Source organism: Periophthalmus magnuspinnatus, chromosome 20, assembly GCF_009829125.3.
Source record: "Periophthalmus magnuspinnatus isolate fPerMag1 chromosome 20, fPerMag1.2.pri, whole genome shotgun sequence".
Classification (NCBI taxonomy): Eukaryota; Metazoa; Chordata; class Actinopteri; order Gobiiformes; family Gobiidae; genus Periophthalmus; species Periophthalmus magnuspinnatus.
This window is the reverse complement of record NC_047145.1, coordinates 4,596,500-4,621,530: the sequence shown is the minus strand read 5'-3', so window position 1 is coordinate 4,621,530 and position 25,031 is coordinate 4,596,500. Positions and strand designations below refer to the sequence as shown.

General features: G+C 38.6%; 1 protein-coding gene across 1 annotated transcript; it reads left to right on the top strand.

Moving 5' to 3' along the window:
- Positions 1-871: 871 nt before the first annotated feature.
- On the top strand, positions 872-15,129 carry LOC117388652 (agouti-signaling protein-like). The gene is made up of 3 exons (XM_055230050.1): positions 872-1,048; positions 13,705-13,790; positions 14,756-15,129. The coding sequence occupies exons 1-3, from the start codon at positions 919-921 to the stop codon at positions 14,963-14,965; spliced, it is 426 nt and encodes a 141-aa protein (XP_055086025.1). The 5' UTR covers positions 872-918; the 3' UTR covers positions 14,966-15,129.
- The last annotated feature ends 9,902 nt before the right edge of the window (positions 15,130-25,031 follow it).

Below are 25,031 nucleotides of genomic sequence, written 5' to 3'. Positions count from 1 at the left end.
GGGGGGGAGTACAAGTCTGCTTCCTTGTAAGACCCAAGCAAAGTCTGGACACCCCATACAGAGAGAGAGAGAGAGAGAAAGAGAGAGGAAGGGAGGGAGGGAGAGATGGAGAGAGGGGGGTGGGAGACTGAGAGAGTAAGGGAGGAAGAGAGAGAGAGAGACATGGGAGTGGGCTGAAGAGAGAAGGGGAGGGAGAGAGGGAGAGTAAGGGAGGAAGAGAGAGAGAGAGAGAGACATGGGAGTGGGCTGAAGACAGAGGGGGAGGGAGAGTAAGGGAGGGAGAGAGAGAGAGAGAGATGAGGTGGGCTGAAGAGAGAGGGAGAAAGGGAGAGGAAGGGAGGAAGAGAGAGAGAGATAGGGTGGGCTGAAGAGAGGTGTGAGGGAGAAAGGGAGAGGAAGGGTGTAAGAGAGAGAGAGAGAGATGGGGTGGGCTGAAGAGAGAGGGGAAGGGAGAAAGGGAGAGGAAGGGAGGAAGAGAGAAAGAGAGATGGGGTGGGCTGAAGAGAGAGGGAGAAAGGAAGAGGAAGAGAGAGAGAGATGTGAGATGAAAAGCAAGGGGGAGGGAGAGAGAGAAAGCCTAAGGGAGGAAGAGAGATAGAAAGACATGGGAGTGGGTTGAAGGGAAAGGGGGAGGGAGAGAGGGAGAATAAGGAAGGAAGAGAGAGAGAGACAGAGATGAGGGTGGGTTGAAAAGAGAAGGGGAGGGAGAGAGGGGTAGGGAAAGGGAAAGGGGGAGAGTAAGGGGGAAGAGAGAGAGAGAGAAATGGGAGGAAGGGGGGAGAGGGAGAGAAAGAGAGAGAGGAGAGGAGCAGTCTGATTCCTCATAAGACCCAAGTAAAGTCTGGACACCACATACACAGAGGCAGGAGAAGACAAGACAAGACATCTAAAATCACTCATCGGATTTACTAAGCTAAGATGAAGCTGGCAGTGCTTTGTATTGTGATATTGATGTATTTTGTAGCAGTGAACGGGAGGATTTTTACCAGGAATGATCTGCAGAATACTTACAAGAAGATATCTGCCAGTAGACCAGTGCAAAACCAAGGTAACATGCAAACAAATGAGAGATTTAAGGGATATATTTGAATAGAACTAGTCAAGTAGAAATGTGTGTATTTATGTATTTGATTTGGAGTTTCGAAGAGCAGCCAGGAACAAATAAATGAACATACTGTAATAACATGTGATTTTTATTATTTTATGGTGTAAATAGTTCTCAGACAGATGTTAATGATAAAAAATGTTACTGGATAATGTGCTAATTTAATATAGTTCAAATAGTATGTCTGGTGGTTATAAGTTCTTGGCATGGACAGTAGAAGTAGTAATAGTAGTAGTAGTAGTAGTTTTTTATTGCACTTAAGTGACTTTTATTTATTGTTGATAACTTTTACTTCTAATAATAGTTCCAACAAGATTATTTTAAGATGACAGTGGTATATTCAGTGTTTAAATGCATTTTGAGCCCCCTGCATAGAATTTCAGTTCAATGCCATCTCTGTCTTGGCATAACTGTAGCTCTTGTGTAATGAAATGTGAAACTAAATATAACTAAACTGTATATTTTCTTTTCGGTAAACAGAGTAGAGTTTGTTAACACATTAAAACAAACACGTTCTTACAGTAGTGATGGACGTTTCTTGAGAAGTTCTTTGAAAACACCGGCTAGTTCTAGTTGCAAATGCTGTTGAAGTTATATATATATATATATTCTTGTGCATAAGTTTGAATTTAAATTTGAAGAAACTATATCAAGGAATGAAAAAGAAATTCTAATTAGAGATGTGTAAACCTATAAAAAGAACAGGCTAACACATAATATGCATATAATCTAGCCAATGAACAGATACAATATTGATTACCTGTATCTCAAAGAATTTGTACCACCCTGCATGTTTTTGTTATGTTTTTGTTTTGTTTTTTTGTATTTTTACTCGGGTAACAGTCAGTAATATTTTGCTAGAAGCTATGAAACATTCTGAGGGTGTGATGTTAAGTGTAGGCACGGCTCTGTCTGAGGCCTGTTAGACTTTAATCTGAGCTTTATTTTAACACAATCTGACCAGACAGAAGTGAAGTTGCTGGAACTACATCAGGTAAGTGGATTTGTGCTGTTAAACTAGTCCCTTAGTCAATCTCACCTTTGTGGTTGAAAATTAAACTCCTAAATAGGACAATAGACGCTCGTATCGATCACAGGCTCCTGAAAATGTGTTGTTTAAATCTGTTTTTGTATCTTCTTCCAGCTGTGTTTACTAATTTGTGCATTGCGTCACCATGGTAACAGCTGAACACTCTACCATACACATGCATGTAGAACACCCCTAGCATGACATTACTGCAAAGAAACAATGACATTTCGTATAAGTTTAGAGGTGCTATTGCTACATCTATATAGGGTACTACCAATACCCATTTAATATTGTATACCATATTTACTACCCACATCGCCATCAACATGAAAATACTATAATTCCCTCGCAAAATGGTACAAAATTTGAATAAAAATGCAAAATGTTTCAATCAATGCATTATTTTGTTGTCTGAGTTTAGACCAAAACACATTTCCATATGTTTAAGTCACATATAGAGTGTGTAAGGAGATCTGACCCAGTGTGACAAGCCATAATGTTTAATCTACTGCTGCTGTGGAATGCTGTTATCGACAAGACTATTCCTTAAATAGACATGCGAGGGGTACAGTTCTCATCTCACAGGCTAGGGGGCGCTAATGTACATCTTTGAATATCATGTAATTGAATTCCGTTGTATAGCTTTGAAGCCATCAGTAATGCTTTTGTGCTTGTCTCCATGGTATTGATTTGCTTTTTAATATATATATATATATATATATATATATATCTCCTTGGTAACAAGTAGGCTAAGGCAGATGAACATGTGCAAAAATAAAATAATAATAAAGGCAAGAAAGTTAAGTTTAATGCCATACAGTGGGACATTCTATGTTACATAGTGCACATTTAAGTTGGTACTATGAGCATATATAAGCAATAACCTCTCCATGGTGACAAGGTGTGCCTCTTATCATTAGAAATTGCCACTAGAAATTGCCTTGTAATCATGCTGCAAAATTAGCCATGCTTTCTGCCCTTTAAATGCAATGCAATCCCAAATGATACCAGCAGAGGGATTTAGGAACGAACCCAAGCATTTTAATACTTTTCAATAGCTTTTTCAATACATTTTGTGTACATAAAATACAATTTCATTTAAAAAGAAAAACGTTTAATACTCTACTCTACTTTAAAGTGGAACTAAACACCTAAGCTTCACCCACAATGACATTTGAAACAGAGTGGATAAAATGGACAACTAAAGAAGAGAGTGAGAGAGGAGAAGGGGCGTGGTCTGGAGCAGTGTGATTGGTTGAACAGGTATCCACACTTTAAACTTCGCCTCTGCAGCCCAGTGTTCGTAATGAAAAACACATGTCCGTAACCACTGTCATTGGTCCTGTGTGATGTCACATAGTACTTGAAATTGCAGAGGCTATTCTCTTTTCACCAGAAAGTGGCAAATTGACCTAGTTTGCACTAAAATTGCCCAAAAGCAGACAATATTATTAAAACACCAGATATACAGTTTAGTAGCAAAGTTTATTTTGTGTTTAGTTTCATTTTAAACTTCCTTTCACCACCACCCATGTCTTCAACACTTAATATAAAGGGAACGCTAACTTCAATATTGACTCAAGCTCATAGGGATAAACTGTACAATATAACACTGTCAGTCATTCAGAGGAGTAGCCTTTTATTCAATTAGTCCAGTAACACGTGTTTAACTTAACAATCCTTAACAATATCCTGCAGCCAAGTGTATATATACATTTAATAACACAGCACAGAGAGCTACAAGGAGCTTTGCCACGGCATCATATATACTCTTCCATCTTTCTTTTAACATGTTGTAATGTTGTTTCCTACATAATTTCATTCATATATTTTCCTCTTATTCTGATCATTACAGTGAACTTGAGCTAGCAGCTACTGTTTTGAGCCGTATGTCTCTTATTTTTCCATTTATATTTACAATGTTAGGTTGTTAACGTAAAATGTGAAAGTGTCAGTTTGTATATCAGCAGCAGATATGATGGAGGTAATTCTACAACATCCAAAAAATGTTTAAATTACACAATAGTTATTAGACAACTCCTCTATTTTTATTACATTATTATTTAAACAACTAAAATGACTGTCTTGTGCATAAATTGTCTAAACTAGGGCTAAACTAAATCTATACTGGAGCTAAACCATAGAATGTAAATGTAAATGGATAGAGTTAACCTGTTAGCTGCCTCGTTTCACGTAGGAAGTGATCATCATCCATCGACTTTCGCTCCAATTCACTTTCTATTGAAAAACTTCTGCTGTCAGGCTCGTTATTTTGGTATTAAAATGTTTGTATTAACCCGCTCTACATCATCCTGTTTTTTATTTTGCTAATGTCTCTGTAAATCAAGAAATTAACGTTAATAACAGATAAATCAGGTGCCTTCTTTCCTCGATGTTGCTCCCGCTAACGTTAGCAACAGGTTTGACTGACAGGAACTTGACTATGGAACTAAATTAGGTCTAAACCGCACTTGGGCTAAATCAGGTCTAAACTAGGACTAAACCAGGTCTAAACTTGGACTAAATCAGTTCTAAACTAGGACTAAATCAGGTCTAAACTAGGACTAAATCAGTTCTAAACTAGGACTAAATCAGGTCTAAACTAGGACTAAAACAGGTCTAATCTAGGGCTAAACTTGTGCGTAAATTGTCATTACATTTTGGATGAAATATTTGGTGTTGATAACATAGGTAGAAATATCTCACCTCTATATCTTGTATTTTTCTACTTGTCTTTTCAGCTTTTTCCCACAAACTGCCATTTGACTAGTATAAAACTAAAAGAAACATTTACCAGCTACACTATACAACAAACCAAACCAGGCAATGCTTTTACTTTGCCCACCGCAGCATTCTATATTTATTTTTTCTGTTAACATGAGTGTTAAACTTTACTATGTTGTATCCAGAAAATAACTTTTTACCACAGAGTTATAAAAAATTATGTGAGTTTGTTCAAATTTAGCTTTGACATGTGACTGAGACCGTCCTGCTAAGTCCCCAATGATCGGAGGTTTACTACTGATTTTACAGGACAGTTTTATGTTTTACCATTTATTTTAGGTAACTGTAAATAGCATATATGTACTAGGATTACAGCCACTTTTTAAGACAATCTCTAAATGGTAAAGAGGCCATGTATATCAATTTTCAACATCTATGCATAACACCAAAGAAATGTGCGGCTAATAATGATGATTGATAGATTTTATAGCCATGCCGCGATTGGTTTAATTACCAGTTGTAAAAAATGCATCTCACATTTCGGTTTAGGGTTGACATCCAATAGGCCACCAAAATGTTTTTAGTTGGGTTAGTCAGAATATTACAAAAAAAAACAACGTTTGAAAATGTTAATTTTATAGATTAAGATTAAAGGAGCTGTATGTAAGTTGTTGATGTGACACAAACTTGGTCTAGCTGTGTCCTCAGTAACAAGGTAAACATGTTCAAATCAAATATAGCTTTTACTGTTAACTATTCTAACACTGATTTATTCTTAGTTACAAAAGCACAGGCCAAATATCCTATACTTACATACATACATACATACATATATACATACTTACACACATACATACTTACACACATACATACATACTTACACACATACTTACACACATACATACATACATACATGCATACATACTTACACACACATACATACATACTTACACACATACATACATACATACTTACACATACATACATAATTGAACACATATATACATACTTACATACACACATACATACATACATACATACACACAAACATACTTACACACACATACATACATACTTACACACATACATACATACATACATACATACATACATACTTACACACATACATACATACATACATACTTACACACATACATACATAATTGAACACATATACATACTTACACACACATACATACATACATACATACTTACACACACCATCCATCCATCCATTTTCTTCCGCTTATCCGGGGCCGGGTCGCGGGGGCAGCAGTCTAAGCAGGGACTCCCAGACTTCCCTCACCCCGGACACGTCCTCCAGCTCCTCCGGTGGGACCCCAAGGCGTTCCCAGGCCAGCCGAGAGACATAGTCCCTCCAGCGTGTCCTGGGTCTTCCCCGGGGCCTCCTCCCGGTGGGACATGCCCAGAACACCTCCCTAGGGAGGCGTCCAGGAGGCATCCTGAGCAGATGCCCGAGCCACCTCAGCTGGTTCCTCTCAACGTGTAGGAGCAGCGGCTCTACTCCGAGCTCCTCCCGTGTGACCGAGCTCCTCACCCTATCCCTAAGGGTGCGCCCGGCCACTCTGCGGAGGAAGCCCATTTCAGCCGCTTGTATCCGTGATCTTGTCCTTTCGGTCATTACCCAAAGCTCATGACCATAGGTGAGGGTAGGAACGTAGATTGACCGGTAAATCGAGAGCTTCGCCTTCCGGCTCAGCTCCTTCTTTACCACAATGGACCGATACAGCGACCGCATCACTGCAGACGCTGCACCGATCCGCCTGTCAATCTCCCGCTCCATCCTTCCCTCACTCGTGAACAAGACCCCGAGATACTTGAACTCCTCCACTTGGGGCAGAGACTCACCACCCACCCGGAGAGAGCAAACCACCTTTTTCCGGTCGAGAACCATGGCCTCGGATTTGGAGGAGCTGATTCTCATCCCAGCCGCTTCACACTCGGCTGCAAACCGCCCCAGTGCCTGCTGCAGGTCCTGGCTCGAAGAAGCCATCAGGACAACATCATCTGCAAACAGCAGAGATGAAATCCTGTGGTTCCCAAACCAGGCGCCCTCCGGCCCCTGGCTGCGCCTAGAAATTCTGTCCATAAATATAATGAACAGAACCGGTGACAAAGGGCAGCCCTGGCGGAGTCCAACATGCACCGGGAACAGGTCTGACTTACTGCCGGCAATGCGAACACAGCTCCTGCTCCGGTCATACAGGGACCGGACAGCCCTTAGCAAAGAGCCCCGGACCCCATACTCCCAGAGCACCCCCCAAAGGGCACCACGAGGGACACGGTCGAATGCCTTCTCCAGATCCACAAAACACATGTGGACTGGTTGGGCAAACTCCCATGAGCCCTCGAGGACCCGATGGAGAGTATAGAGCTGGTCCAGTGTTCCACGACCAGGACGAAAACCACACTGCTCCTCCTGAATCCGAGGTTCGACTATCGGTCGGATTCTCCTCTCCAGTACCCTGGAATAGACCTTACCGGGAAGGCTGAGGAGTGTGATTCCCCTGTAATTGGAACACACCCTCCGGTCCCCCTTCTTATACAGAGGGACCACCACCCCGGTCTGCCATTCCACAGGTACTGTCCCCGACCGCCACGCGATGTTGCAGAGACGTGTCAGCCAAGACAGTCCCACAACATCCAGGGACTTGAGGTACTCAGGACGGATCTCGTCCACCCCCGGAGCCTTGCCACCGAGGAGCTTGCCAACCACCTCAGTGACTTCAGCCAGGGTGATGGACGAGTCCGCCTCTGGGTCCCCAGTTTCTGCTTCCTCCTCGGAAGACGTGACAGTGGGATTGAGGAGATCCTCAAAGTATTCCTTCCACCGCCCGACAACATCCCCAGTCGAAGTCAGCAGCTCTCCACCCGCACTGTAAACAGTGTTGGTGAAGCACTGCTTCCCCCTCCTGAGGCGTCGGACGGTTTGCCAGAATCTCTTTGAGGCCGTCCGATAGTCCTCCTCCATGGCCTCCCCGAACTCCTCCCAACCCCGAGTTTTTGCCTCTGTGACTGCCTGAGCCGCGTACTTACACACACATACATACACATACATACTTACACACATACATACATACTTACACACATACATACATACATACATACATACATACATACTTACACACACACATACATACATACATACATACATACTTACACACATACATACATAATTGAACACATATACATACTTACACACACATACATACATACATACATACTTACACACACATACATACACATACATACTTACACACACACATACATACATACATAATTGAACACATATATACATACTTACACACACATGCATACATACTGTAAGGTATTTTTTTTTAACAATGTAATGCTACCCTCCTACCTGTAGCCCTACTCACCAAAGACCCCCACCCTGAGAGGGTCGTAAAGCAATCTACAGCACTGGGGCCAAGAAGATAACATCTAGGACCAGGGCCACTTCTTATCTGTGGCCCTGTTCACCAAGGACTGTGTGCCCCCATCCTGTGAGGGTCATAAAACAATGAGATTGATTGACTTAAAAATGTACACTCAGGGATTTTGCCAAAAAGGTTTTTAATGTGTAACCACATGTTGCCGAGAGGAAGACCCGCCTCATACACTGGGCGGGTCTTTTATAGGCCAGCTTTTATAAGTATGTATGTGTGTAAGTATGTATGTGTGTAAGTATGTATGTATGTATGTATGTGTGTATGTATGTATGTATGTATGTATGTATGTATGTGTGGAAGTATGTATGCGTGTAAGTATGTATGTGTGTAAGTATGTATGTATGTATGTGTGTATGTATGTATGTATGTGTGGAGGTATGTATGTATGTGTGTAAGTATGTATGTGTGTAAGTATGTATGTGTGTATGTATGCATGTATGTGTGTGTACATACATACATACATACATACATACATACATACACACATACATACATACTTACACACATACATACTTACACACATACATACTTACACACATACATACTTACACGCATACATACATACTTCCACACATACATACATACATACATACATACATACATACATACATACATACATACATACATACATACTTACACACATACATACTTACACACATACATACATACTTACACACATACATACTTCCACACATACATACATATACACACACATACATACATACATACTTACACATACATACTTACACACATACATACTTCCACACATACATACATACTTCCACACATACATACATACATACATACACACATACATACATACTTACACACATACATGCATACATACATACCCACATACATACATGCATACATACATACTTACACACATACATACATACCTACATACATACATACATACATACACACATACATACATACATACATACATACACACATACATACATACATACATACTTACACACACATACATACATACTTACACACACATACATACTTACATACATACATACATACATACATACATACATACATACATACATATATACATACATACTTACCAAAATGTTCAAATAACGTAAATGAAACACAGTTATATTGTAATATTAAAGGCTACGCAAGATAATAGTAAAAATGCATCACATAGGTCTGAAAAAATCAATTAAAAAAACAAACAAACAAGTTAGGTGCACTTTTCTTGTGCTTGTCTCCATGGAGATGTTATTGCTTTGCCTGGGGTGTTCCACTAGAAGCCACTGGAACAAGTTATAAGTCAGATCTATGGAGATGCAACCCCACTCTCAGTAAGAATTGTTTTTCCAAGTTTTTCCAAGGTATTTTAAACAATCTATCTAACTATCTACTGTATCTTGCAGTGATTCAGTACAGTTGGTTTTATCTGTCATCTTGAAAAACATACATTCTTACTGTGAGGCTGACCTGTCAACAGATCTGACCTGTAACTTGGTCTAGAAGTAATAATAGTAAACAAGCAAAATTGTCCACCTATCTGAGAGAGAAAATTGTACTTAAAGTGGGACTAAATACTAAATTTACTTTTTCACTACTAAACTGTGTATATAGCTAAAGCAAAAAAGAAAACTGCAAAAAAATCAAGCACTATGTAACATCACACAGAACTGCCCTGATTGCAGCCAGGTGTTTTTGATTATAAACATCTGGCTGCAGGAACAGAGTTTGAAATATGGACACCTCTAGGGACTCCTCACTCTCCTTTTCCTCCCCACCTTCATCTATGGTCTCTGTAAGAAATGTTTGTTTCTGATGCAAGCGTCAAAGAGGACTAAGAGACTGAAATATAAGTCAGAAGGGTTTAATGAGTTCATCACAGGTAAAGTTAACAATGAAGCACTGGACTCTCAGGAAAGGGTAGGAAGAGAGTCCTGAGATGTTTGTGTTTCCAGCTTTTATAGGCCTCCCAGTGTGTGAGGCGGGTCTTCCTCTCGGCAACATGTGGTTACACATTAAAAACCTTTTTGGCAAAATCCCAAAGTGTGTACGTTTTTAAGTCAATCAATCTCATTGTTTTATGACCCTCACAGGATGGGGGCACACAGTCCTTGGTGAACAGGGCCACAGATAAGAAGTGGCCCTGGTCATAGGTGTTATCTTCTTGGCCCCAGTGCTGTAGATTTATGACCCTCTCAGGGTGGGGGTCTTTGGTGAATAGGGCTACAGGCATCTGGGGTAGTATTACATTGTTAAAAAAAAATACCTTACACCTCCATCTAAAAAGCCTCATCAGAGGAATTAAGATGGCTCCCCTCACACCTAAAATAGTGCTATCGAGAGTTCTGGCATCAACTATACAGAACTCTTCCCCGTACCCACCTATCCCCCCTCGTCTCTCACCCAAACTCCCCCCTGCTCTGCCTCTTTGGCTCTCACCTGGTCCCTTACTCAAACTCCCCCCTGCTCCATCTCCTCGGCCCTCACCTGGTCCCTCACCCAAACTCCCCCCAGCTCGCCCTTCCCTGCCCTCCCCCAGAGCTCTTATCAACAAGAGCTAGGACACACAGGGCCTCTGCTGTCTCAGGACATACAGTCATGTTAAAAATAATATCATGCTGAGGCCCTGTGATGGAGCTATATATTACACCACGTAGACTGATTAACAGAAGGACAGTCAGACTGTCCAATCAGAGACATTTAGTTCACATTCCCTGTAAGAAGATAAGATCCAGCCCTACTGAAACTAATCTGAAGCTTGCTGTGCTCAATGTCAGATCTTTATGTAACAAGTAATTTTTAATGAATGATTTTATTTCTTCTTTTAATCTTGACTTTATTTTTTTAACCAAAACATGGCTTGACAAAAACACAGGTAAAGCAATTCTAGTGGAATCCGCTCCACCCAACTTCAAATTTGAATCTGAAACACTTAGATAATTTAGTTACTCACAGATTGTCATTTGGGGTGTTTTCATCTTTTGAGTATGTTTCCTTTAAAATGGAGCTAAAACAATCCCCCTCCATAGTCTACTTAGTCTTCCCCAGCACTGTCTGAGTTTCATTGATGATTTTACTGAGATGCTTTCAGTCATATGCACAGACTTTGATGGTTTAGTCATTACAGGTGATATTAATGTACATGTGGATAATGTGTGTGACAGAAACGCTAAAGAGCTCAGTTCTGTCCTTGAAACCTTTGGTCTGACTCAGCATGTCAGCAACCCCACCCACAACAGAGGACACACTCTGGACCTGCTCATCACAAAAGGAGTAAATATTTCAAATGTCAATGTGGTGAATGTTGCTCTGTCTGATCATTTCTGTGTCTTCTTTGACCTGTCTGTTATTCCCAAACCAGCAGCTGGTCCTGCAGTTGTTCGAAGGAGACACATAAATGATAAAACAGGTGCACTGTTCATGGAAATGATACACTTTGAAAATGCCTCATGTTCTAATGTTGATTATTTGTTGAACTCTGTTACTTTGAGTGTTTTGAATGTTCTGGACACCATTGCGCCGATGAAGGTTAAAATGGTTAAAGATAAGCAGAAAGCGCCATGGAGGAATGATGACTCGGTCAGGGCACAGAAAAGGGAGTGCCAGAGGGCCAAGCGGGAAGAAGAGCAGTCTTGATGCCACAATATTGAACAATTATTGACCAATCTCAAATCTGCCATTTTTAGGCAAAGTCCTCGAAAAAGCTGTTTACCAACAGCTTATTAACTTCCTCCAAATTAACAACTCCTTTGATGTTTTCCAGTCAGGTTTTAGACCCCACCACAGCACTGAGACTGCTCTTATCAAGGTGACAAATGACATCCGCCTGAACACTGATGCAGGCAAAGTCTCAGTCTTGATCCTGTTAGATCTGAGTGCTGCTTTTGAAACTGTGGATCATGGGATCCTGTTACAGAGACTAGAGGACTGGGAGGGTATCTCTGGTATGGCACTAAACTGGTTCAAGTCCTATTTAGAAAACAGGGAGTACTTTGTAGAAACTGGAAAATGTATCTCAAATAAAAATGTCCCTGACCTGTGGGGTGCCCCAGGGTTCAATCCTGGGACCCTTGCTGTTCAATCTCTACATGCTGCCGTTAGGCCAGTTAATACGCAGCAATAATGTGTCCTAGTACAAGTCTGCAGATGACACTCAGATCTATGTCTCACTGGCACCAGGTGAATATGAACCAGTGGATTCACTTTGTCACTGCATCCAACTGATCAGTGTGTGGATGCAAAACAACTTTCTTCAGCTAAACTCAGACAAGACTGAAGTCATCATCTTTGGCCCACAGAAACATAGAAAAAGTGTCAGCAGTCACCTCCAGTCACTCTCTCTAAAACGTTCAAATCAGGCTAGAAATCTAGGAGTAATAATGGACTCAGACTTGAACTTTTACAGCCATATCAAACCAATAACATCTGCAGCTTTTTACCATCTAAAAAACATTGCAAAAATCAAAGGTTTACTGTCAAAGCCAGACTTAGAGAGACTTATCCATACATTTGTCTCCAGTAGGTTAGACTACTGTAACGTCCTGCTCACTGACCTCTCCAAACGAGCCTTAAGACAGCTGCAGTACATCCAGAACGCTGCTGCTCAGGTCCTGACTAGAACCAGGAAGTACTTCACACGTGTCTTGTGCTTAGGTCTCTGCACTGGCTCCTGTAGCTTAAAGAATAGACTTTAAAGCAGCTCTGCTTGTGTATAAGTCTCTCCATGGCCTAGGTCCAAAGTACATCTCTGACATGTTAGTGCCATATGAACCATCTCACACTCTGAGGACTTCAGGGACCGGCCTCCTGCTGGTGCCCAGAGTCAGGACTAAACATGGGGAATCAGCGTTTAAGTTTTATTATTCTTTATTCTATTATTATTATTATTCTTATTCTGAAAAGCACTTTGAAGTACCTTGTGTACGAATTGTGCTATACAAATAAACTTGTCTTGCCTTGCCTAACTCTTAAACCAATCACGCTGTTACTTATACCCCCAGAGTCCGCCCCTTGTCCCCCCTCACTCTCCCCTTTAGTCTTCCAAGTAGTGCCCAGTTTAGAAGCTTTATTTGTGATATAGTATAGGCGTTTAGTCCCACTTTAATTAACAAAGTGTACCTCACAATATCATAGAACATAGTTTAAATACAACACACTGAAGCAGGTACTTTGAAACAGGTTTGATAATCTCTGAAAATAAATTAAAATTAGTCTCACAAAACAAGATGACATCAATCCACTTGCGTAATTTAACTCTGTGATTTGCAGTGCCTCATCTGGTAACACTGTCGTGATATTTCACTGTGGATATTTATGCAGAAAGTGCCAGAAAAAAAATCATTTCTAACATCTTTGGCGCATGTGGTTTTGCTTGTTGTTTTTAGTGCGGACTTTAAATGCAGCACAGAGGCAGAGACCCATATTTGCACGGAGAGGCCAGTACGAAAGACAAAGGATCCATGTACCCGCGGTAAGAAGAACGTATTTCATTTTCTCAGCTTTGTAACAGGAAACATACACAACCACTTCAAAGACTCGAGTTTACAAAATGTCATTTTATATTTCCAGGAAGAGAAATCAAGCAGTCAGTCAACTACTGCTGCTAAACAGTCTTATCTACATAGAGATATAATTTGCTTGTCTAGTATGTTCCACAGAATGTTAAACTTATATAGCTCTATAGATACATTTTGTTTTTTTAGGATTGCAAAATGAAGTAGGGTGATTTGTGTAAAATGTGTAATGTTCATGTGACCAACAAGTCAACACAAGTCACATGAATCTCTGGAGGGTTTAAAATAGCTCTGTAGTCTCTATACAATTTATTTGCTGTTGAGATTGGCAGCCCCGTGCAAAAATAATACAGCCTCTTAGGCCAATTTACCGAACAAGGTGAAGTGATCTTTGTAATACAGATATCAGGTAATATAGGGGGGAGATCTACACTAGGGCTAAACCAGGTGTAAACTAGTGCTAAATCAGATCTAAACTAGGGATAAACCAGGTCTAAACTAGGGCTGAACCAGATCTGAACTAGAACTAAACCAGATCTAAACTAGGTCGGTCTAAACTGGGGCTAAACTGAGTCTAAACCAGGGCTAAACCAGGTCTAAACTAGGACTAAATCAGATCTAAATTAGAGTTAAACCAGATCTAAACTAGGAATAAAAAAGGTGTCTAAACTAGGGCCAAAATCAGGTGTAAACTAGGACTAAACCAGGTATAAACTAGGACGAAATCAGATCTAAGCTAGAGCTAAATCAGATATAAACTAGGAATAAAACACGTGTAAACTAGGGCTAAACCAGGTGTAAACTAGGACTAAATCAGATCTAAACTAGGACTATACAACTGCATACCACCTTGTGTATATTGACGAAGTTGTGCACCACATGACTACCATATTTTATTAACTAATACCTTTTTTTCATGCAGAAACCCAATAAGTTTCCAGTGCGACCCACTGCTCCTAAGCCCGCCTCCAAACCTACCACCCCACGCTGCTCTCAGCTAACCCAGAGCTGTTTGCCCCAAGATGGCTGCTGCGACTCCTGGGCCTCCTGCCACTGCCACTTCTTCAACGCCATCTGCTTCTGTCGCCGCAACACCCCTCTCCCCGTACTCGGACACTACGGACAAACTTGAGCTATACTAGATCATCTAATCGCGATTCTTTTTGGACAAGTATTGCAGTTGTGATTAGATTTGCGATATGTTTAAAAAGCAGGTTTCTATTCAGAGTGCACATTGTAAACAACCCCAGGAACATTAGCATCTGAGAGAAGACTGACATATGAACTGATAAACTAATACAAAAATTTCAGAACATGTTTGTAGAGTTCTAAGCTACAGGTACAACAAGGTTTTCTATAAAAAGCCAGGGTATTTTGTAATATGTTATTATTTTATTCAGTTATCCAAATGATTGTAGATTCGGTAATTGTGCCATCTCAATTTGCAATTTTGAGTCAACTACGATAGTAGTAGTAGGAGTTGTAGTAGTAGTTTTTACTAACATATTATATCCTCACTGGATTTGTTACAGTTAGTGATTTCCTTCACTACAAAGCATGTTAGCATTATATTGCTAATTGACGTGCTGCTAATTCCCCATGTCAACATGTTTCATTTCTCATTGTTGCCAGCAGAGGGAGACAAACACATTTCATCCAAGTGTTCTCTGTAGAAGTGATTAAATTTGTACACTATACTAAGTTGTGTTCATGATATTCTGTAAAATGATAATTGAATAACTAATTGGGTGATTCACTGTTTTTGGAAAGAATTAACCAAACTTAAATTCCACAAATCTTGTTTATTCTTAACATTATTTGTTTGATGTTGTGCTCAAAATGTTGAAGTCCTTTGGTCCTTCAAATGATAGCAATCTTTTGCCTGGGATTCAGGATACACTTCTCCAATACTTCAAAAATGTGAGTCAGGTCACCAGTCAATGTCCCAGAGTTCAGATGGGCATGATTGATAGGTTGATTAGCCAATCAAGGACATGCATAGTATGTCCGTATCAAAACAAATATGTCTGCTTACAAGGAAAAAAGAAAGAACAAAAATGTCACAGGGGACTGAAAAAACAAAAACTGTGTATACACTGATTTCTACCTTTGAGTTCTGACCTGTCCACCAGCTCAGTTTCACACTCTGGACAGATGGGAGCATCTAATGAAGACAATATTGGTACAGTATTGTAACATTGTTTAAGGGTTCTGACAGTGGGTATTACATACACTCTGGCTTATAAACACATGGTTTGCTGCTGCTTTTGAAGTGCCAGAATAGTTGGCATTCTTTGGCATGATTGGTTTTACCTGGAAACTGCATTAGAAATCATGTTATTTCACAACACCATGACTGTGAACAGTATCGCACTGAGCTGTAAGATTCATGAGCCAAATATGAATGATGAGCTTCGACATTTCATTTCAACCGCTGGTGAATCTCTTAGACTTTACATTTCTTATTTACCCAATCTATGAAAATAATGGACAATAGTATAGAACTTAAAATTGCCAAGTTTGTATGACTTCTATGCAAAAACTTGACTTTACAATAACTAATTAGTGACATAATTATTTCTGATTTTTGTCTTTGGGGTCTATATTACAACCCAACAAGTTTTGTGTTTATGTAAATAGACAATAACTACAACAAATATGACCATTTAAAGGACCTGTACCTGATTAATTCTCATGTATTTGAGCAAAATGTCTTGCCCCAGTGCATATATATTGTGTAAGCAGCTCTTGAGGTCAGATTTAGTCTGGTGTGTACTCTTTGCAGGTAGAAAGCAATGTCAGATAACCAGGACATATGTGTTAGCATGCCAGTTGTGAAAAGCGCTTATAAACTCATTGTGGTGAATAATTAGGATGCTCAGAATACATAAGGGAAGTGAGGAATAACTTTGGACCACTGCAAACTGTTTAAAATTAACTAGTGCTGTTTTTTGCAGTTTTAAGATGATAAAAATCAGGTACAGTGCCTTTAATGAACGTCTGGTACTTATTCAAAACAATAAGGGGTTATGTTATGTTTAAAATGCAAGTTTGAAGTGTGAAGTGTATGTAACCTGTGTGAATCTTTTGTGTCTATGTCCTCACAGACTCTGCAGTTCACAATAACAGTTCTGCACAGGTTTTAATGTATTTTTGTTTATTTTGGTTTGTTTTAAGTGGGATTCTCAACTTTATATCTGTGTGACATTTTTTTCTGCTATTCATGGATGTCAGCTTTCTGTAATATACAACATTTTGAGGACTGTAAGGACAAAAGATATTACATTTTGTTTTAAATTGTTAATCGCTATGGTTATGGTCTTCATTTTTCATCATTCAGAAACCAATGGTTGGAAAGAGGGGCATTCAATTGATCAGGTCAAAACAATCTGGACTGGATTATTATTGACAAACTCCCCCCTCCCCAGATACCTCCCCCAGTACCCCAGGGGAATCCATAAGGTATTTCCGGGTCTCAGGCTTTAAAATAGATGCACAACCGACTTTTGAGGATCAGCAGCACATTGGTTTTATTATGGTTTCTGTTTAAGTTGGGAAATAGGCCGTTTGGTTTAATTTTATTTTCTGTCTAGGTTTAGTTTGGCTTTAGTCCTGGTTTAATCCTGGTTTAGGCCCAAGTTTTATTCCATTTTGGTCTTAAAGGTACATTAAGTAACTTTCTGGTAGTCTGCCACCTGCCTGTCTCCATGAAGTTCCTCTCTATTCACATATATTCTACAGCACAAGATTAAACACCGTCATAGTTTGAATCCATGTTTTTCAGGTTTTGTTTTTTTTATTTTTTGTTTGCAATAAAAACGTCTGTATTTGAATAAATTTGGAATACGAATGTTCTAGACTATATATATTTTTTATATTTTTAAATCTAGACTGTGGAACATTTCCAGGCAAAGCAATAACATCTCCAAGTAGACATGTTACTAACTGCATCTTTAACTCCCAGGTATGATTTTTTTTTTTTTTTTTTTTTTGTCAAAATACTATGGAAGCCCGTTTCCGCCATGAAAAAAAAAATAAAAGCCCCACAGAAAGTCGAAATTACGAGTTTTAAACTCGTAATTATGAGTTTAAAACTCGTAATTATGAGTTTAAAACTCGTAATTATGAGTTTAAAACTCGTAATTATGAGTTTAAAACTCGTAATTACGAGTTTAAAACTCGTAATTTCGACTTTTAAAACTACTAATTATGAGTTTAAAACTCGTAATTAGGACTTTTAAAAGTATGAATTATGAGTTTATAACTCGTAATTTTGGGAATGTAACATTTACAAAAAGTGAACCTTATCAATTTTGATTAAATGAATTTGGTATTTTAATAATTTCCTCAATAAACCAGCGGGGTTGTGACCAGCTGGCACTCTGCTCAGACCAGGAAAACGAGCGCTCACAGACACAGAGCACAGCTCATGAGTGGTCAGAACAGCACTCAGGGCCCACTGATTTGTTCAAGACGCCAGAAACTTTACTGGAGCTTAATTTATTCATTTTTTAAAAGTATGTAGGTGATAAACATAACAGTCCTCCTCCTGTCTCCTCTGCTCTGTACACTCAGTTGCAGTGTGCTACAAGCTCAATTAAGACTTTAAAAGTTCTAATTACGAGTTTTAAACTCATAATTAGTAGTTTTAAAACTCATAATTACGAGTTTTAAACTCATAATTAGTAGTTTTAAAAGTCGAAATTACGAGTTTTAAACTCGTAATTACGAGTTTTAAACTCATAATTACGAGTTTTAAACTCATAATTACGAGTTTTAAACTCATAATTACGAGTTTTAAACTCATAATTACGAGTTTAAAACTCGTAATTTCGACTTTCTGTGGGGCTTTTATTTTTTTTTTCATGGCGGAAACGGGCTTCCATAAAATACAGACTAAAATAAAAACTTTTTTTTTTCATTTTGGATGTTTTTATTGCAAAATGCGTGCTTACTGTCAGGTTTGTGATGGGCCCTTTCCTGCTTGTTTCCAGGAAAATGTTGTTCCTTTGGCCATAATTTTCCACAGTATGACATAAAACATATCTCCATGGACAATGTTGCAAACTATGGTTTTAACTTACTATTTCCATGAATTCATGCAGAAAACGTGCGACTTGGACATGATTTACTATTTGTACTATAGTAAAGTGCTGATTCAAACTCACTGCTGCTTTAGCTACATGTATTACAAAATATTTCAAAATTTCTTGCTATAAAAACAATATTTGACCTTATAATAAACACTGAAACTGCAGCTCTGTTTTGTATCTAAACCACCAGATGAGAACTCATAAGTTTATGTTGTGAACGATGTGAGTGCCAAACACTTAATCTTCACTCTTAATGTACAGACACTATATATATATTTGCTACAGAATAAACAACTGTACTGCTACTATCTGCTCGTTTTGTATGTGCCAGTATGTTAAACTCCAGGCAATACCCAAAGATTACAACTTAAACAGAAACATGTGCAGAGAGGAAGAGTTGACCATACCAAGATGGTCGACGATGATCCAGTGTAAAGTTGTGACAGAGACGTACGAGGCTGATTACGCAGACTGACAACGGAGATTATAAAGAGGTAACATCTGGTTGGTGAGTCTTGTTTTTACAATGAATTAAAGTTTATGCATCTTCAAGTGATTTAAAACTTAACAACAGTCACAGCTTGGGATATGATAGCTGCCATATATAATTAAGACACATACTAGTTGGCTTTAGCTGCGTAATGACGGCAACCAAAAGTATTTAGTCTGAATGTGTGTGTAAGCTCATATTAGCACACACAAACAGTTAAGGTTTTAGTTTATTTTTGTTAAAACACACTAATGAATGATTGGATTTATGCTTTAGGCTTCACCTTTAATTTGTGCAAAATGTTTTTATTGTCCAGGATAATAATAAGAGGGTTAGAATGCCTGTAGTTATTAACTTCACCATGAAAGTATACTCCGCTCGTTTGTGAAAATTGCTTACACACTCATCACTGTGAATAATTAGGGTGTTCTGACTGCATAAGGTAAATGAGGAATAACATTGGACCACTGTGATTTGTTTAAAGTTGCTAGTTCTTGTTTTAGTAAAAATCAGGTTCAGCGTCTTTACTCGAAGTTTTCCTCTGACTTTATGCCTTCTCACTAGATCACTCATCTCAGTTTTTCCATTTGTGTTTGGTGAGTTTCCACGCTTCATCGACTCAAACCTGATCTTACAGGCAGTATGGTATACCTCATTTTTACTGTCTTAAAAACGTAAAAAACAGCTAGTTCATTTTAAACCGTTTGCATTGGTCCAAAGTTATTCCTCACTTACCTGATGCATAATAACTCACGATGATGACTTCTAAGCACGTTTCATAACTTTCAGAGAGCAGAGAGTTTGCCTTCACAGAAATGTTACCGGCAACAAGTACTTTCTAATTCTCGGACTGTAAAAAAGCTTTATAATAAGATAACAGCAGACTTATTTTGACCTCAAGAGCTGCTTATCTGTACTGGGATTTTGAAATTTTGCTCAAATAAAAAAATGTGTACAAGCCTTGAATCAATTAATCTTAAATTATCTGGCAAAATTCCCCAAACAAATACAAAATCTCCATTATATTTTCTAGCATATTGTGTTAAAGCTGATTTAGTCCTGGTCCAGTTCGTCACAGCAGGGACCGAGACACTTGAGTAGTTGGTAAATTTCCCAGCCTCTAATTGGATTCTTAAACGTCTCCCAGAGCATATAGCGTTTCACGGCTGTTGAATCATTTGTCAAAGTTGTCTTAAAACTGTTGAAAGTTATAGCAGTGAGAATCAAACTTTCCAGCCTAGTTTCCCTAAAGAATACAGTATATAGTTTGCTTTAAATAGTTTTAAAGTATAAGGTTCAAATCAGGAGTAAACCAGAACTAAGCCAGGCCTGAACCAGGTCTTAAATGGGACTAAATGAAACCAGGAAAAAATATTCTAGGACTAATTTCAAACAGTAAGACTAACTGTAAATAATGATTTTACAAAACCAGGACTGATCCAGATCAAAAACTGGACTAAACCTGGTCTAATCAAGGACTAAACCCGAACTGAGCCAAGACCAGGACTAAACCAGGACTAAACAGGGCTAAACCAGGACTAAACCAGGACTAAACCAGGGCTAAACCAGGACTAAACCAGGACTAAATCAGAACTAAACCAGAGCTAAACCAGGACAAACGTTTTACAGTGGTTTTGCTCTCACAGATTATGTAACTGAATGAATGAATGAATGAATATTGTTTATTTGAGCATAATAAAAAAACAAAAAAAACAAAAACAAAACAGTGTACACCCAGATCCCAAGTTTGTGCTCAAAAGGAGTAAGCCGAAGTAAAATACTTGTGTGCGCTTACCCCCCATATTTAACTAAATAACACCATTTAGATTACATTGCAGTGGCAAACCTTCACCAAACCTTCACCATCTGTGCGTGTGTATGTGTGTGTGTATGTATGTAGTGTGTATGTGTACAACATCCATACACATGCCCACACACACCGGGTGTGCATGTGCATGTGTATGCAAGTAAAGTGTATGTGTGTATCATTCAAACACATGCACATACACACCGGGTGTGCATGTGCATGCATGTAATGTGTGCGCCTAATGTGTACGTAGATTGAAGACTCACTAAATTACAGTTCATACAAAGTACATTGCGGCAGTAGATAATGAATGACAGAATTATTAACAACCAACAAAATGATGAGTATTCATAGTTTTACTATGATCCTTCTTTAGTAGCATAGTTTTTGAATATATTTAATCTGTATAGTCGTTTGAAGTTTACTAGAGAGTTACTACATTTTAAATTTTCTTCCAATTCATTCCAAAGATCAACTCCACGTCGGGTAATGAACATACTTTTTAGGGTAGTACGAACACACTGTTTCCTAAGATTCATTTGTCCCCTCAGATTATATTTATTATCTCTAATTTGAAACATGCCTTGGATATTATTTGGGAGCAGATTGTACCGTGCTTTATATACAATTTGTAGAGTTTTGAATTTGATTAGATCTTCAAATTTAATTATTTTTGACTTAAGAAACAGAGGGTTTGTATGTTCCCTGTACCCAGCATTATGAATTATCCGTATCGCCTTTTTTTGAAGAATGGATATAATATTAATATTTGTTTTGTAAGTATTTCCCCACACCTCTATACAGTAGTTAAGATAAGGCAATATTAATGTACAATATACAGTATAAAGTGCTCTTTCATCCAGCAAACATTTAGTTTTCCTCATAATTGCGATGGATTTGGCTATCTTGTTTTTTACTGCAGTTAATTGAGGCTTCCAGCAAAGTTTATGGTCAAGAATAACTCCAAGGAAATTATGTTCACTCACACATTCAATGATTTCATTATTTATAGTCATCTTCGGTTCAGTGTCAATTTTTTTTTGTTACCAAGTACCATGAATTTAGTTTTTTTCAAATTTAGCGACAACCTAACACACCTTTTTGTCATATGTTGTTGTCTGGATTTGGTTAGGTTCAGTTAGAAGTGCAACTGTAATGATGGAAAACATTTATTTATTTATTATAATGTAAAATTTGGCATTAAACGATTGACAAACCTAAATGGTCTAAAGTCTAAACCATGGTGTTGAACAAGCACATAGTCAGGACTAAACCAGGACTAAATCAGATCTAAACCAGGACTGAACCAGATCTAAGTCCCCACCTGAAATGTTACATAGTGCATCTTTAAAGCATCTTATATTGGCTTGTGTAATGACCGAAAAAAAGTCATCTGCTGCAGTTTTAATCTCTCAAGACGCCATGCTGAATAAACCCAACTCAGTGTAGCCGTATATTTTGAAAAAATAAAAAAATACAACCCCTTCAATACAAGTCACGCTGACCTTGGGTTAACTTTAACCAGATGTTTTATGGGTTAAAAGAAGTCGATAAGCTAGGTGTCACTTTTCCTAAAACCCAGGTTAAAACTGATGTGGAGGGATGAAATACGCGATGACAGACATTTATGCAGGAAAGACTCTGGACATAATGGCAACAAGCTGTGGCTTCCTCTGTGATCTACTTAGACTGTTTGGATGTTGTGCAACAAGATTTCAGTGAGTTTTACCGGTGTCGGAAACATTTGAGTGAGTGCAAAATTACGGCCATTCAAAAAAGAGAATGAGGGCACTGTAAAAAAGTGAATAATACTAGTAATTACACAAGCAAAGGTGCATACTAATATATACGGCTTTAAAGGTGCACTGCGTAACATTTCTGGTGGAAAGTGCGCCACCTGCTTGTCTATATGGAGTTGTTATTATTTTTCCTCCTTGTGGTGTGTCATTATTTGTATTATTATACAAATAATAATACAAATAATAATTTTTTTTTTTTTTAAAAAGAAAAAAAAAAGTCTGCTGAATTACCAGGTTTTGTCCTTGTTTATGCCTCGTTTTGTCCTGTTTTGGTCTCGACTTAGATCTGGTTCAGTCCTGGTTTAGATCTGGTTCAGTCCTGGTTTAGATCTGGTTCAGTCCTGGTTTAGATCTGGTTCAGTCCTGGTTTAGATCTGGTTCAGTCCTGGTTTAGGTTTAGATCTGGTTCAGTCCTGGTTTAGATCTGGTTCAGTCCTGGTTTAAATCTGGTTTAGTCCTGACCATGTGCTTGTTCAACACCATGTTTTAGACAGAAATATTACACACACAAAAATGTAGAGGGCAAATTTCCCTATGACGACAATAAAATGTATACCTAATATCTGTTTAACCAGGTCTAAACAAAGCATTTACTTTAAATAACCAAGACCAAACCAGAACTAATACTTTTCATAACTTCAATCTCTCTCCAAATACTGATGTCCTGTGTTCAGCTACAGTTACTCCTCACTTATGAATTCAGAGCATCCTAATTATTCACCATGATAAGTTCATAAGCGCTTTTCATGACTTTCAGAGACCAGAGCACAATAAAACCAACAACAACTAGCATGGCAGCAAACCACTTCCTGATTATCGGACAATAAAACCCTTTATACGTAGATGCAACCAGTACACAGTGGACTTATTTGAACCTCAAGAGCATAACATATTCACAAACTGCGTCTCTGTGTAACTCTTATTCCATTATCGTATCACTTTTGGCCTTAGCGTCCTCCCGTAGCCTCCCCCATGTGAACACAGGTGAATGTTATGTCCCCGGCTGCAGCTCTCACGTAATAAACTCATGTTATATTTTTGGCCCACGTTACAAAACTCCCCTCAGCTTCTGCACAGCATCAGGTATTTCACTGTCGTTCTATAAATCTCACTGAGTTATGACGCTTACCTAATAAATGCCATCTCATCTAAATGTGTCTAAATAATATATGTGTCCAATATAGAGGTGGCTAGATATCGTATTCAAGTAAGAGGACTGTTACTTATACATACAAGTATAAACTGTGTAGTCATGGTCTTATACTTTTTCTGATACAGCTCAAGATCATCATTCTAAAGCTTCAGGAAAGGGTCATTTCTGTCGTGGGACTTTTTTAGTATTGATACCTGCTCAAAAGAGTATTTAGTTTCAATATTACTGTTAGTATCAATTAGTATCTGATTTTCTCAATTAAGAGTAAAAAAGTATTTGGGGAAACATTTACACAGTATCTTTTAACTCAGGGCTGTCTAAACTACAGCTCAGGGGCCAAATGCGGCCCTCAGACCAATTACTGTTGGCCCTTATGCTTCCTCCTAAACTGGCCCAATTGATCAGGAAGTATTTTTTATTACAAACTGAAGCGATTCTACCTCTATAACCTGAATAACATCACATTGCATTGTGACACAGACCTAAAAATAATCTTCCAAGTCTTATTAAAGGCACAATGTCTCTGTCCTAACCTGTGTTAAATGCAACATTTGACTCCCTGTATCGACACAGGACTGTGGCCCTCTACTTCAAATATGTTTCAATATGCGGTGAAAATCATATCGCTTTGCCTGGAATGTCCCGCCGTATGGCATTAATCACATGCAGACACAAGCAGATGACACTAGACCGAGTTATCATGTCATATCTCTGTAGGAATGCAGATTATTTCAGGGTCTTTTTGAGCAAAAACAAAATAAATAAATAAATAAAAACAAAAAAAAAGCATAACTTTAATGCCATACTCTGGAACTTTCGAAACATAGCAATAACATTTCTATGGAAACAAGCAGAT

Coding starts and splice junctions, on each gene's coding strand:
- LOC117388652 (XM_055230050.1), top strand. CDS start 919: ATGAAGCTGGCAGTGCTTTGTATTGTGATATTGATGTATTTTGTAGCA. Junction 1,049..13,704: donor TAGACCAGTGCAAAACCAAG/GTAACATGCAAA, acceptor TGTTGTTTTTAG/TGCGGACTTTAAATGCAGCA. Junction 13,791..14,755: donor AAAGGATCCATGTACCCGCG/GTAAGAAGAACG, acceptor TTTTTCATGCAG/AAACCCAATAAGTTTCCAGT.